At 33.2% G+C, this 16,673-nt stretch overlaps 1 protein-coding gene across 2 annotated transcripts in view; it reads left to right on the top strand.

Moving 5' to 3' along the window:
• SNX14 (sorting nexin 14) overlaps positions 1-16,673 on the top strand; it is a 63,690-nt gene that overhangs the window by 22,448 nt on the left and 24,569 nt on the right. The window contains exons 8-16 of one of the 2 annotated variants that reach the window (XM_016207319.2): positions 5,619-5,775; positions 8,392-8,467; positions 9,193-9,237; positions 9,342-9,422; positions 9,531-9,645; positions 11,642-11,797; positions 12,153-12,277; positions 12,786-12,844; positions 14,993-15,019. In XM_016207319.2, coding sequence (XP_016062805.2) covers positions 5,619-5,775; positions 8,392-8,467; positions 9,193-9,237; positions 9,342-9,422; positions 9,531-9,645; positions 11,642-11,797; positions 12,153-12,277; positions 12,786-12,844; positions 14,993-15,019 — 841 coding nt within the window. The remainder of the gene's footprint in view (positions 1-5,618; positions 5,776-8,391; positions 8,468-9,192; positions 9,238-9,341; positions 9,423-9,530; positions 9,646-11,641; positions 11,798-12,152; positions 12,278-12,785; positions 12,845-14,992; positions 15,020-16,673) is intronic. The other variant, XM_016207320.2, reaches the window with a different exon arrangement.

The raw sequence follows: 16,673 nt of genomic DNA, 5'->3' as shown, positions 1-16,673 counted from the left end.
TACAGTTAACTTTTAGATATAATGTTGATTACTCTTGTGTTTTATTGAAGGATTGTCTGTTGCCTTCATTTGCTTCCTCTGAGGTATATCTCACCATCTCTTCCCCTTTTCTCTTTAATGATTTCACAGTTTTGACCTAGCCTACATACTATCCAACCTACATATTGCCCATCCTATATACTGCTACTGTGTTAATTTCACAATTCTTATATGTTACCTCCCTGCTAAACAAAAATTAATGACTGCTGTAGAGTCTAAACTGTATGTTTAAATCCTTTTCTGTCTGGTCAAATATGTTGATCTATTTTTGTCTTTCTTTTTTTTAACTTTTCAAATTCTCACCGGAGGATATTTTTCCATTGCTTTTCAGAGAGAGTGGAGGGGAGAGAGAAACATCGATGTGAGAGAGACCTATCGCTTGGTTGCCTCCTGTATGTACGTGCCCTTGGCCGGAATTGAACCCAGGACCCTTCAGTCCATGGGCCGATGCTTAACCACTGAGCCAAACAAGCTAGGGCTACCTTTGTTTTTCATTGTGTATTGTGCTTTAGCCAGGATGACCTGCCTATTTGCAGTTTCTCATTTGTGTCTTGGCCTTTGTACTGTCATGTTTTGTACGTGGCATATGTTCAGAAATTTTTTTTTGAAATCCTTACCTGAGGATATTTTTTCCATTGATTTTTTTAGCGAGTGGAAGGGAGGAAAGGAGGAAGTGAGGGGGAGAGAGAGAGAGAGAAACATCAGTGTGAAAAAGACATATCTATTGGTTACCTCCTGCATGCACCCAAGATGGGCCAGGGAATGAACCTTCAACCAAGGTACCTGCCCTTGATCCGGAATCGAACCCAGGACCCTTCAGTTCACAGGCTGACGCTCCAACCACTGAGCCACACCAGTCAGGGCAGCAATTTTTTTTCTGATTGAATGAATGAAATCATTTAGGACTTTTCTTGCTCTTAGATCAAGCTGAAATGTTCCTTTTTAACAAAAGAGTTTCATGCTATATACTTGGTTCTTTGCCAAACTGATTTTCTATGTATTAGCATTTGGTATTCTTTGTCAGTGTTTTCCCAATCTGTTCTACAGAATACTATTCTGTGTAAGATGACCATGTAGAAGAGGTTTCATGGTCATATTTTCTGTTAATTACTACATGTTGTATTCCCCTTCTTCAAACTCCCTGTAAGTACTAGCATACCAAAGTCTCTGAGTAGTCCTGCAGCAAAGAAATAGCTTTAGCCTGGCCAGGTGTGGCTCAGCGGTTGAGTGTCGACCTAGGATCCAGGCGATCGGGGTTTGATTCCTGGTCAGGGCACATGCCTGGTTGCAGGCTTGATCAATGACTCTCTCATCATCGATGTTTCTCTCTCTCCCCCTCTCCTTTCCTCTCTCTGAAATCAATGAAGATATATTTTTTTAAAAAAAGAAATAGCTTTAGCTTTGTTTAACCCAGCACATCCCAAACTCATTTGAGCATGAAACCATTTTTTTCATCATCATATCAGTGAATATAATCAGAGTACATTTGGGGAAATTATGTCCTAGGCAGAGTTGAAATTGTTTTATTAGTTTATTTGTTCTTTGGTATGAATCATTCCTCAGATATGAGAAGCATTTCAAATTATATATTTAATCATGTTTTCTGTGTTCATTTTATAATGTTATAACAAGTAAAAATAGTTTTACTTCAACATAGTTAAAAACTGGAAGAGTTTGAATATGTGTAATTGTTAAATAAATTAACTTTTAAAATCATTGTCCTGTTACTGGCAAAAACACACTAGAAGATAGTAACTTTGTTATAACCATTTTGTTAAGGTTACTTTACTGTTAAAGAACATAGGAAACATGGTGTTTTTGTTAGCAAACCTTAATTTTTAGAGAAGTTTTAAGTTTACAGAAAAATTGAGCAGAAAGTATAAAGAGTTCCCATATACCCTCTCCATTCCCGTTAACATCTTGCATTAATTGATATATTTATTGCGATTGATATACTACTAATAATACATCATTACAAACTGAAGTCTCTAGTTTTCATTAGCATTTGCTCTTTTTTAAAATTGATTTTAGAGAGGGGGAAAGGGGAAGAGAGAGAGAAACATCGACTTGTTTTTCCAGTTATTTATGCATTCACTGGTTGATTCTTGATTGTGCCCTGACCCTGCATCGAACCCACAACCTTGGTGTATCAGGACAGTGCTTTAACCAACTGAGCTACCTGGCCAGGGCCAGAGTTTGCTCTTTTTATTGTATATTCTGTGGGTTTTCACAAATGCATAATGCCATCTATCCACCATTACAGTATCACACTGAATAGTTTCACTGTCATAAAAATCCCGTGTTTCACCTACCCATCCCTCCCTCCTTTCTTCGTGAGCCCCTGGCAACTACTGATCATTTTGCTGTCGCTACAGTTTTGCCTTTTCCAGAATGTCATATAGTTGGAATCTTATGGGTAGCCTTTCAGACTTGCCGCTTTCATTTAGAAATATGCATTTAAGGTTCCTTCCTGTCTTTTCATGGCTTGATAGCTCACTTCTTTTTACTGCTCATATTCCATTGTATAGATGTACTACATTTTGTTTATCCCACTCATCTATTGAAGGACATCTTGGTTGCTTCCAAATTTTGGCAATTATGAATAAATCTAGAAACATTTGTATATAGGTTTTTGTATGGGAAAAATTTTTTTTATGTAGTTTTAATTTTATTTCTAAAGATAAACACTTTTAACTCAGACTATGAGTAAAAGGAGTCATCCTTTTATTTTTAGTTGAATTGATGATCAGTTTAATAAAATCCCCAAATTATTTTGTCTCTATGAGAATGTTTTACGTTTATTGACAGGCCAGTTTGACTGGTCTGGGGTTGCTAATTTGCTGCTATTCATGTAAAAAACGGTCCTCAATTTAAAAAGTCACCATTAGCCCTGGATGGTGTGGCTTAGTTGGCTGAGCATTGTACTGTGCACCAAAAGGTCACCTGTTTGATTCCCAGTCAGGGCACATGCCCAAGTTGCGGGTTTGGTCCCCTGTCAGGGTGGGTGCGGGAGGCAATCAATGGATGTTTTTCTCTCACTTACATCGACATTTCTCTCTCTCTTTATCTCCCTCCCTTTCTCTCTCTCTCAAATCAATAAAAACGTACTTTAAAAAATCACCATTAAATGCTAGATTGGATTAATTAATAACATTGTGCCTAATGAAATTCATAAGGACTGTTATTTTATCTAAAGGTCCTGGTGTTCTAAATATGACAATAAATTAGATAAAATTGCAAAAATGGTTTTCAGATTTTTGATTTTTCATTTCTTTAATGTATGAATTTGTTCTCTAAATTCTTTGGCCCCAAGGTTGTTAACTCAGGAAGTAATTAAAGGTTCATCTCTTCATCCATATTCATCCCCTCTTGGTGTTCTCTTCTTAATCTGCCTTTTGAGAGTAGGGATTACACAGGGTGGGGGAAAGTAGGTTTACAGTTGTTCATATGGAAAATAATAATTAATAAATAATAATACAAGAATAAACTCTGTTTCACTTACTACTGTAAACCTGCTTTTGCCCCTCCCTGTATTGATGTTTTTTTTCTACCTATGTAAGTATTTCCATAGTCCTTAGAAATGTTTTAATATATGAAACATTGATTTAATTTAAATTAAAAAATAATGATGCAGAAGGATCCAGTCTTTTATCCTGAAGGTATCTTTGTCATGGATTCTAGAGTTCCTTTTATGATCTGAAAACTGCTCACTGGTTTTGCAGTAGATATACTAGTGACTTAGTGAGGATTCATCTATGCCCTGTTTTCCAGCATCTATATTTTGCTTAAATTCCCAACTAAGGTTTTTCCCCTTCTATATTCTTTTTATCTTTTGCCTGATTCCTTTATTTTCTCCTTACCTAGGACTGCAGAAATCTCTCGCGTCTGACAGATGTTGAATAAATTCCAACCTAGTGATGTAATTTATATATTATGTATGAATGCTTAATCACACTAGATATATATATTTTTAAAATATATCTTTATTGATTTCAGAGAGAGGAAAGGAGAGGGAGAGAGAGAGATAGAAACATCAATGATGAGATTCATTGATCGGCTGCTTCCTGCACGCCCTCGACTGGGGATTGAGCCCGCAACCCAGGCATGTGCCCTGACCGGGAATCGAACCCCGATCGCCTGGATCCTAGGTCGACGCTCAACCGCTGAGCCACGCCCGGCTGGGCGCACACTAGATATTTTAATTGCTTACACATTTTGAATGACAACTTTTAAGTGCTAAAACTATTTAATAACTATTTACTAATGTGGAAATTGAGGCTCAAAGGGATTATAGCATTTGTTCAAGATCATATCAGTAGTTGGGCTGAGATTTAGCATAGGTTAGTCTTCTTATTTTAAATCCCTGCTCATAATATAAAATTTTTAAAGGCCAGCACCAATGTGTGTCTTATAAAAACTATATCCTTCTTTGCCAGTCCCTGCTGACATAAATAGCCTTCATTTATCTTCTTACTAACATTATTAGAATATATATGTTGGCTTTTTTGGTAAATGTGCTTGCATTATCTTTTGTTAAAAATAGAAGTAAGTAGTAAAAAATAAATGCTGTTGAATTAGGGTTAGGATTCCCTTCATAGACCCCATGATTTTAAAACTTGGCACAAAATGCAGATGGGGAAGGTATGATTTGTTTTTCTCTTAGGCTTTCGAGGGCTGTAAAAAGGAGTAGCAATACTGTTACTTTTAAGTTTTAAAATATTGGTTGAGTGCTTGACCTTGTTAGAAAACTTTCTGTTAATACAGTTTTTATTATCAGCTAATATTTATTAAGTAATCTATCTGTTCATGGAGTTTCACCTTATACACTTCTGTACCTTTTGTGTCCTTATATTCTGGGTATAAGATACAGAATTTAACCAAGGAAACCATTTTCTATACAATAATTGCTTTAAAGTGTTGCCTGAATGATTTTGGTGTGAAAGCAGAGACAATAATAATATTAAAGAGGGTTTTGTTTTTTTTTGTATTTGTAGAGGATATACATTTGATAACAAAAGCTTTGTGTATGCTAGAAAATGTTTTCTTTAGTTTTTTCACTTTTTTTAAAACATTTGCTTTTGTTTACTTTTATGATTTGTAAAATAGTGACATGAGTTCAAATTCTTGTTTGCCAAAGGGAAAAGAGTTTTTTAATTGCAAAATTTAAAAACTTCCAGCCAAGCCCGGCCGGGCGTGGCTCAGCAGTTGAGCGTCGACCTAGGATCCAGGCGATCGGGGTTCGATTCCTGGTCAGGGCACATGCCTGGGTTGCGGGCTGCAGCCGATCAATGACTCTCTCATCATTGATGTTTCTATATCTCTCCATCTCTTTTCCTCTCTCTGAAATCAATAAAGATATATTTAAAAACAAAACAAAACAAAAAAACTTCCAGCCAAGAGGAAAATTATTTTTTTTATATCCTGTTTGTAAAAAATTTCCCAGTAGAATACATAATGGAAAGAAAGGAGGGCTAAGAAAGGAATGATTGTGTTAAATTATTTTTTATTTGTTAATGGAAGTGGCTGAACTTATTTAACATTGCTTAACTTATTTCAATATTTTTTATCTGTATTTGTAGTGGAAAATACAGAGTTTTTACAGCAAGCGGCTTTAGAAGAATATGGTCCAGAGCTTCATGTGGCCTTGAGGAGTCGAAGAGATGAATTACACTATTTAAGGAAACTTACTGAACTACTTTTTCCTTATGTTTTGCCTCCTAAAGCAACAGACTGCAGGTATAAATAGACTGGAAAATGTCATAGCGGTATTTGCAGCTATGCCATATGAATACTGCTATTCTTGGTCAGAGTAGGAAGGAGTACACTGAAACTTGAAGTTAGCCTATGATGATGTGAATAATATTTTATTTAAAAATATAATTTATCAGATCTTAAAATACGATTTTAGGTGTTGTATTATGTTGCTTAGAATTTTTTTTGGGAAATTGATCCTGGGAAATCAGAAATAAATATGAATAAAATTAATTTTCATATTTGAGATCATTATACTTTGATATTTATTTTCTATTTTTATTTATTTTCTTTTTTATTGAATTATTGGGGTGACATTGGTTAATAAAATTATAGAGGTTTCAGGTGTACAATTTTATAATACATCATCTGTATATTGTACTGTGTATTCACCACCCCAGGCCAAGTGTTCTTCCATCACCATTTTCTACCTCCCCTACCCCCCTTTCCCTATGGTAATCACCATGCTGTTGTCTGTGTCTATGAGGTTTTTTTTTTTTTTTTTTCCTTAAATCTCTTCACCTTTTTCACCCAGCCCCACAACCCCTCTTCCTTCTGATAGCTGTCAGTCTGTTCTCTATTTATGAGTCTGCTTCTAGTTTATTTTGTTTATTATATTCCACATATGAGTGAAATCATATGGTATTTGTCTTTCCCTGATTGGCTTATTTCACTTAGCATAATACTCTCCAGGTCCACCCATGCTGTCATAAAGGGTAAGATTTCCTTCTTTTTTACAGCCAAGTAGTATTCATTGTGTAAATGTACCACAGCTTTTTTATCCACTCATCCACTGATGGACATTTGGGCTGCTTCCAAATCTTGGCTATTATGGATAAAGCTGCAGTGAACATAGAAGATTACATATATCCTTTCGAATTCGTGTTTTAGGTTTCTTGGGATAAATTCCCAGAAGTGGAATCACTGGGTCATATGGCAGTTCCATTTTTAATTTTTGATGTAACTCCATACTACTTTCCACAGTGGCTACACCAATCTGCAGTCTTACCAACAGTACACAAGGGTTTCTTTCTCTTCACATTCTCTGCAACACTTTTTGTTTTTTAAATTATTGATCATAGCCAGTCTGACAGGTGTGAGGTGATAACCCATTGTTTAATTTGCATTTCTCTGATCATTAGTGACGTTGAGCATCTTTTTATATGTCTTTTGACCACCTGTATGTTCTCTTTGGAGAAGTGTCTAATAAGGCCCTTTGCCTATTTATTACTATTATTATTTTATTTAAAAAAAATATTTTTTTACTTAAGAGAGAGAGGAAGTGAGGGGGGAGAGAGAGAGAGAAACATCTCGATGTGAGAGAGGAACATCGATCAGTTGCCTCCGGAGTGCACCCTGATAGGGACCGAACCCACAACCTGGACATGTGCCCTGACCGGGAATCGAACTGGTGATCTTTTTGGTGCATGGGGCGATGCTCAACCAGCTGAGCCATACCAACCAGGGCCTTTGCCCATTTGTTTTTTTGGTGTTGAGTTTTATAAGTTCTTATAAATTTTGGATACTAACCCTTTATCAGATGTATCATTGGCGGATATGTTCTCTCATTCAGTGGGTTGTCTTTTCATTTTGTTGATGATTTCTTTTGCTGTGCAAAAACTTTTTAGTTTGATGTAGTCCCACTTATTTTTTCTTTTGTTTCCCTTGCCCGAGGTGATATATCAGAAAAAAAAATATTGCTATGGGAAATGTCTGAGATTGGTGTTCCTTTTTAAAGATGTACATTATGACTCACTGGCAGAAACAATTTGAACAAACTATACAGGCAAATTTGGGTTTTAAGGTATCCACCTGGGAAGAATAGTTAGATGTCATTTGGTACATCCTTCCTTGTTCTGTCAGGAGCATATTTAGATTATTCCATAAATTACCTCATTACTTTTACCCTAATAATCCTTAGAGGAGAAACCATGGCTTATTTTTCCTGATGTACTTTATTTGATTATTTTATTTAAAAATATGTCTTTATGATTTTAGAGAGAGAAAGGGAGAGGGGGAGAGAGAGAGAGAGAAACACCAGTGATGAGAGATTATTGATGGACCATCTCCTGCACGCCTTCTTCTGCAGATTGAGCCTGAAACCCAGGCATGTGCCGTGACCGGGAATTGAACCGTAATCTCCTGGATCATAGGTTGATGCTCAACTGCTGAGCCATGCCAGCTGGGCTGATATACTTTAAATATTACTTTATTTTATTTAAATTTTCATTTTAAAAAATTGATTCTAACATTTTAATTAAAATATTTTTATTTTCGACAAATTAATTTATAATATTACTCTAAATATTATAATTACAAAATAACATTCCAAGGTGGGAAGTGTTTTCTAATGCTCACCTAAGTCCTTCCTGCTAAGAAGACACTTTTTTCCTCTTAAATAGTATTCTCTTTTAGCCAATTAAGGACTACCAAGTGTGGTGTGTAAACCAGTAGCATGAGCATTACCTGGGAGCCTGTTAGAAATGCAGAATCTTGGGACACACCCTAGACCTACTGAATCATAGTTTGCATTTTAACAAGATTCGCAGGTAGGAACTGATGTAAATCACTGACTGTATATACCATTGTTTCTTTTTTCAGATCCTTGACGTTACTCTTAAGAGAGATCCTCTCTGGTTCGGTGTTTCTTCCTTCTTTGGACTTCCTAGCTGATCCAGTAAGACTTAAATTTTTTTCTTTAATTGTGGTTAAAATTTATCATCTTAAATGTTTTATATATATATAGTAGTGGTATTAAGTATATGCATAATGTTGAGCAACCGTCACTACTACCCATTTCTACAACTCTTCATTTTACAAAACTGAACCTGTGTGCCCATTAAACAATAATTCTTCATTCCTCCCTCCTCCTAGCCCCTGGCAACCCCATGCTACTTCTTGTCTCTATGAATTTAACCACTCCATATACCTCATATAAGTGGAATCATGCGGTATTTGTCTTTTTGTGATTGGCTTATTTCACTTAGCAATAATGTCCTAAAAGTTCATCCATGTTGTAGCATATATCGAAATTTCCTTCCTTTTCAAGGCTGAGTAATAGTCCATTGTAGGTATGTAAAACATTTTGCTTTTTGCTTGTTATACTCTTGAATTGATTTTGCTTTTGATCCAGTAAGATTTTAAAGAAACAGGAATATTTTATAAACATTTTAAATGCCAAAGTCAGAATAACTTCTTTGCCCATTTTCACAAAAGGTGAGATCATGCATTGTAGATTTTTTAAAAGTCCCTCTGTATTATGTAAGTACACATGCTTTGTCATTGCTTCATTTGTTCCGTAATTTTCTAGAAACTTTCTCATAATATGATAAAAGCTATGAGAACTCTGGGCAGAATATAGTAATAGAATTGTTCTGACTTGTGCTTATGATTTTTTATTAGGATACTGTGAATCATTTGATCATCATCTTCATAGTTGACAGTCCAGTGAGTATTTAACATGTTAGAAAACACTTTACATGGCATTGAATTTTGATTCATATCTGTCAAATCAATGACAGTTTTAATGAGATAATTCTCTTTCTTCGAAGCCTGAAAAAGCAACTGAACCACCTTCCCCTTTGGTTCCATTCTTGCAAAAATTTGCAGAGCCTAGAAATAAAAAGCCATCTGTAAGTATTTTCAACAATAACTTATATTACTTTTTATATAAACAATTTGATATAGTATTTATGTAACCTTAACTGACTGACTGACTCTGCCTCCCATATTGTATCTAGGTGCTGAAGTTAGAATTGAAGCAAATCAGAGAGCAGCAAGATCTGTTATTTCGTTTTATGAACTTTCTGAAACAGGAAGGAGCAGTACATGTCTTGCAAATTTGTCTGACTGTGGGTGAGGCTTACCTGTTTACTAAAGTCATTTTTAAGTTTTTTAATATATTTGAATATTGAGATCAGATAAGATGTTGTAGTTGTCATCTCTCATGGTACTAAATTTTATGCACTAGGTATTTGAAGAGCACCTATGAGTTGTCTTTCAAGTGTCCACTCTTTCTAGATTGGGACATAATCTATAACTGACTTAAACCAAATCCTATTAGCAGGAAAAAACTACTAAAGATGAAGTATAATGAAGATATTATATCAATCATTAGCCCATATGAATAGCACCTTGTCATAGTTTTCGTTAAGGATTATTTTGATTAAATAAATTAAAAATATTTCACTTTGATTTTAAGCTCTGTAGCATCTTATATTATTGAATTTATGAGACACTATGGGCTGTAAAAGGATATTTATTTATTTATTTATTTATTGGTGACCCTTACCTGAGGATATTTTTTCCATTGGTGTTTTTAGAGAGAGTGGGAGGGAGGGAGAGAGAGAGAAACTTTGATGTGAGAGAGATACATTGATTGGTTGCCTCTTGCACATTCCCCAACCCAGGGCTAGGGATCAAACCTGCAACCTAGGTACATGCCCTCAACTGAGAATCGAACCCGAGACCCTCCAGTGTGTGGGGCGATGCTCTCATCGCTGAGCCACACCTGCCAGGGCTTGTCTTCATTTTTGAAGGATATTTTTACTGAATATAGAATTTTTGGTTGACATTTTTTTCTTTCAGTACTTTGTAGTCATTCTTTCATTGTCTTTTGGACAATGTCGTTGTTTCCAATGAGAAATTAGCTTCTATTCTTATGTTTATTACAATGTATATAATATATCCTTTTACTCCCTGACAGATTTTATAATTTTTACAATAAAAACTTTATTTTTGTTTTTTAGCAACTTGACTATAACGTACAGTTTTTTAGTCTTGTGTATGTGGGTTGGTGTCTTCAGTTTTGAAAATTCTTGGCTGTTGTTTTTTCAAATATTCTGCCTTATTTTTTCCTCTCCTTTGCTTTTTTTTTTTTAAATCCTCAAGCAAGGATATTTTTTTCACTGCTTTTCAGAGAGAGGGGAAGTTGGCAGGGGTGGGGTGGGGGAGAAACATCTATGTGAGAGAGACATATTGATTGGTTGGCTCCTGCATGTGCCCAGACCAGGGCCGGGGATTGAACCTGCAACCAAAGTATGTGCCCTTGGCTGGAATTGAACCTGGGACCCTTCAGTCCACAGGCTGATGCTCTAACCACTGACCCAACCCCCCTAGGGCTCTCCTTTGCTTTTGAAACTCCAGTTATATGAATTTACTATCATCCCAAAGATCCTATGTATCGTCTTCCTGTTTTTTTAAAAATTCTTTTTTCCCCCCTTTGTGTTTCAGTTTGGATAATTAAGAATTAAGAGGTAAACTCCATATCAACACCTCTTATAATTAAAAACAAAGACAGTCTATATTTAGGCTATTCAAATGCTATTATCTGTCATTTTAGAAAAAAAGATTCATTTGTTCAGATTCTCAGCTCCATCACTAGTCTATAACCTTCATGTTGGAAGGAAATATTGTTTAAAAACTTGACTGGAACTAAAAAAAATCTGTAGTTTTCACTGTTATTTAGTGAATCAGATTTTAAAATATTAAAGACTTGTCATATAAGAAATTAATACACAATGTTCTTTAAAGAAAATTTTAGATAAAAATAAAAATTAAAATAAGAATGGAAAATTTAGAAATGTATTTTTTCTAAATTCTAGAAAGTTTATATTGTTGTGCAAGTATTTGTATATTTTACTTTAATCTATAAAATATTTGTTTGAGTTCTTTAATCTGAGCAGTGATTTTACTCCCAATTAAGCCTTTTAAAAAGCTTAAAATGATGACTAGTTTGTTTATAATTGCTGCTTTTAATATTAAGTACAATTAGACTGGGAACATGAAGTTTTCATGAATAGTATATATTGAAATAATTCATTCTTTTCCTCCTGTTTTCTAATTTTGCTAGAGGAATTCAATGATAGAATTTTGCGACCAGAGTTATCAAATGATGAAATGCTGTCTCTTCATGAGGAGTTGCAGAAGATTTATAAAACATATTGTTTGGATGAAAGTATTGACAAAATTCGATTTGATCCTTTCATTGTAGAGGAGATTCAAAAAAGTAAGTCAAAGATGATGGTGAGAATGAATTCTATAACTTTTTAGTTTTAGAGTTTTCTCATATATTTTATTTATTATTGCACCAGCTGTGTGAAATACACAGGCAGCATTATCCTGCTTGACAAACTAGATGAAAGCTTTGATGAAGAAACTTGCTCATAGTTCACATATCTAATACTTGCCAGAACTGGAGCTTGGTTGTTCTAATTCCTCATTCTAGTGCAATTTCTATACCTCTCAGTGGATTTCCCATAAAACATGTTTATATGCTATTTTATTGTCATTAATTTTAAACTAATATATAATGTACTTATGCTGTTCATAAACAATTTCTACAATATATATTTTTTAATTAGTTGCTGAAGGCCCCTATATAGATGTTGTGAAACTTCAAACTATGAGATGTCTTTTTGAAGCATATGAACATGTACTTTCTCTGTTGGAGAATGTGTTTACTCCTATGTTCTGCCACAGTGATGAGGTAAGTCAAAATATTAATCTTGTTTGAGGATTTTTCTATAAAACTTAATAGTGGCTTTGATATTAAATGAGTGATTCAAATAACAAAATGAACAGAAAAATAAAACATGATTAAGTGAACACTCTTTTTTAGTACATAACTTAATGGAGATTAGAAGTTAATTGTAAAAACGATTTTCAATATCAAAACTGTGTGTGTGTGTGTGTGTGTGTGTGTGTATGTGTGTATGACAAGGCAGATTGTGATCTACCTGATTTGCCAAATGCATGAGTGGCTTGGTGTACTTCATTGAATTAGAAACTCCATTTTGTATATGTATTATTTATAGACCTGTGGAAATCAAATGGCCTGAATATCTCTATTTGCAATATTTTAATCCTTACTCTGTTTGACTGTGGTTGTATTCACTTGATTTAAATAACATTTTCTTTCTACTGGAAAGTAGTATGGTAAAGTAGTATATTTCAGTATTAAATATTAGCTTAATAAATCACAATTATTTTTGAAGTATTTCAGACAACTTTTAAGAGGTGCAGAATCACCAACACGCAATTCAAAATTCAACAGGTAGGTATATTTAATCATATGCATGTTTTGTTTTTGCATCATTGTCTTTATTTGCTGTTTATTTTTCTGTGAGCATGTGGTTCTATTGCTACATAAGTAGACAAGACATTTTACTAAGGAACTGTAGAGCTGTATTACATATTGTAACAAAATACCTGAAATTTTTTTTACAATACTTTAACAAGATACATACCATTGCCTTGTTAATCTCATAGTTAGTACATATTAGTGTTTAATTACCTCCTTTATTGGTGACTATGGACTGCACGCACCAATGAAATCCACAGATAACTCAAGTTTTAGGCTGTAGTCCCCCCACCCCCACCCCACTACTAGGGAGTACTTTTTATTAGAGTACTTAACTGGTTATAAAAGTAAAGGGGTTTTTCTGCTTTTCCCTTCTGGCTCTCTAGAAATGTAAGTGTGTAGTTAAATGACCTAAACAATGGTAACAGAAGAGAGAAGCTTTATCTATTTATAAAATAAATGATGTCTTGATTTGTTCTTAAATTGTAATATGTACAAAATTGACACAGATATCAAATCTACAAATCTATATGATATTCACATTGCTCAATACTTTCCAGTTTGTCTGAGCAAGGATCTAATAAATATATAAATAAATTGGAAATGTGGTACAAAGGGAAATTACATATAAAATGGAGTAGTTTTATAGATAAATAGTACAAAGAAAAATGTGAAAATCTTAGCCATGGGGAGAATATGTATTTTGCATTTTTTTTTGACATAACACAAGGGTTGTAGAAATACTGATTTTTTTTTTAATGTTGAATATTAATTCTTACATAATGCCTCAATGCAAGCAGTATACATGTAATAACTTTTCTGAAAGGAGGAAAATATCTTCATGATTTTTTGTAAAAATAATACTTCTTTTTCCTAAGAATTTATATATTACAGCCATGAAACGTTGACTTTATTTAAAAGAAATCCCATCCATGCTATTTAAAATAGCATTCTTTACTCAACTCATGTGCCTCTTCTTTCATTTGAATACTTTTTCAAACCTTTTATCAAATTTTCCAACATCACTTGAGAAGCAGGTGAAATTTCTCCTGCTCATAGACTATTTATAGATTTAGGATGTTTGGAGTCGATACTAGGATATTAAGCTGAATGACACTCTCATATAGGACCATTTAAAGTGAAGTGATTCTTTGATCTCATAGGCCTGCTGAGTAGCCAAGTCTAAGTCAGGGTCTTAACTTCAGAGATGGAAAGCTTTGTTTGCCACTTTGAGAACTCCTAGTTGTTGTCAACATATTAATGCACGAATTTTGCTGGCTTTAAAATATAATATAAAATAAACAAGAAAAAACATGGGTTCTTTTCATTCTGATTTTAAAATGAAATAAGCTTTTCTTGATATTGATATGACCCTAATATTAACTATCAGTCTTATCAGGACTCTGCTTAATGGTTCATTTACCTATTATATAGAATAAGTAAAATATTTTCTTTACATTCTTCCATTGAAAATTTAGAGTAGCATTGCTAATTTGCTGTTAAATGACTTAAAATATGTAAAATGTTTATTCATATATTTTGTCTACATTCTATTTAATTGTATCTTAAAAGTAAAATTTTAATGTATATTGTTTCATTCCATACTCAGTGCACAACTTTAAAAGTATTTAGAGATCTTTCGTTAACTTTGCTTCTTAGCTTAAAACATACTTTTTAAAACATACAAACTCAAAAGTGTGAAGCATGCAATTTATATCTAATGCGTACATGAATTTCATGCTGGAAAATGCAGGTTTGTTTTCTGTGCCAACTTTTTGGTGGCTTAGTCTTTGCATACTTTCCACTGTGTCAAACAAGTGGAATGCCTAAATGAGGACAAAAAATATCGAATTGTTCTCTGACTTACTGAGTTTTAAGAACTTCTCTTTTAATCATCTAGAATTAATGTCCCCAAATACCCCCAAAACAGGCCTTGCACTTTTTCTTTTCTTTATCATGTTATTCATAAGAATTCCTTCCCTTTGCAAAAATGAACACTGTCCACCTGTGTATCTTTTAAAGCTTTAAAATTTTGTTTTATGTTCTAAAATGAAACTTGTTTAATATCTGAGCTTTCTCTTTCTCCTTTCCTTATATAATTTCACATATCTGTTATTGCAGAGGTAGCCTAAGTTTGGATGATTTTCGGTAAGTCTTGAGACAAGCATGTTATTCTTTTCTGTATAAGTTATTTGTTTAAGTCCAGAAGGTACACCCAAACTAACCTAAGTACAACTTAAAAGGAAAATAATGAAACACTGTACTATTACTACCTTTATATCAGCTAATTGGGATATCTTTTTAAAAATTAACCTTCACTTTGATTATAGATGTCCCCTGTTTGAAATAGAAGTATATCCTTATGTCATAAAATAAAAATATCAGTATAAAAATAAAATTATAAAGCCATTATTTAGCTTTTCAAGGTTATTGACTCTTTTTTTATGTTGTTTTTTTTTTTGTTACTGCTTTTGCTAAATTACTTTTAGAATTATTTGTGTTGAAAGAATTTTTTTAAAGCAAGAGGTACAATATTTTTGTATTTCTGGGCACAATCACAAGTGAGGTATTTTAGAAATAGGTCATATTTCAAAAAGCCTAATTGTTTTATAATCTATCTAGGTTCCAGAGACTAGAATAATCTATCTAAATTCTAGATGTTTGAATTTTAATAATATTTTGTCAACATTTTAATATTTGTTTTTGGAAACTTTGCTATCAAAGAATTGTATTTATAGTTCTGGATTTTTATAAACACTAATTGCATGTTTGTTTAAAAATATAATTTTTTAGGTTAAGTATCTGTTTTACTAGTTAGTACTTAATTTAGTATTAGAGTTTTTCCAATTTAAAATTAGTTCGGTTTGCTCCTTGGACATGTATAAAATGCACATGTCATTGTCTACCTAGTATAGTTAAAGCTTGATCAGTTCACTTCTATTTCTGTAATTGTTGCATTATTTTAGTAAATTTTGCTTGTAGAAATAATAGCTATTTATTAAGCATTCAGAACAATTTTATTGGATTTTAAAATAGTCATTTTTATTTGGGTATCTGTTGTAAGGACAGTAGTACATAGAGAACATGAGTTTTAAATTGGGTAAAAGTTTTTAATTATTGAAACATGGAATAGTAGGCTGTAATGGAGAAAATTTAGCTTATTTTTTTGTGGTTGTTTTCCAGTTATTTCTGTTTTAGAAATTTACTTTTGAAAAAAATTACAAAAGCAATATATATTTGTTTATTATGGTTATTAGTAGTATATATGGCCGAGCATGCTTTCTTAGGCTACATTTACTTTTATCCTTATACTCATTACTAACCCTTCCTTTTGGCATTTTGCCTTTTTATTACTTTGAAGTTAAGTAAGGTGAATTTTATACTGCATTTTTCTTTTGAGTATTAATATGATTATAATGTTGAATTTTGCTTAAAAATTTTCAGTCACAGAGGACAGAATTTTTTTTGTTAAGTTCTGTCTAAAATGAACTGAGGTTATAGTTTTGTATATTTTTTCCTTTACACTATATTATTTCAGTAGTACAGTTCTATATGGATATTCTGCTTTGAACTTTGTCTTACTACATTAAAAAAAAAATCTATTTAAAAATATGTATGGCAGTAAGAACTGTGTACCACTTGGTACCACTAGGGGGCTAACATTTTAGTTCAGTTTAAGTAACATAGGTAAATTTCAAATATTTATTAGTAAATTGTTTAATTTATTTATCTTCCCATTTTTAAACTTTAAATATTTTGCTTTGAGATGTTGAGACAATCTATGGCTGAGAACTCCAAAAAG

This window comes from Miniopterus natalensis, chromosome 5 (assembly GCF_054644295.1).
Source record: "Miniopterus natalensis isolate mMinNat1 chromosome 5, mMinNat1.hap1, whole genome shotgun sequence".
In the NCBI taxonomy this organism is placed as follows: domain Eukaryota; kingdom Metazoa; phylum Chordata; class Mammalia; order Chiroptera; family Miniopteridae; genus Miniopterus; species Miniopterus natalensis.
This window is presented reverse-complemented; position numbering and strand designations above follow the sequence as displayed.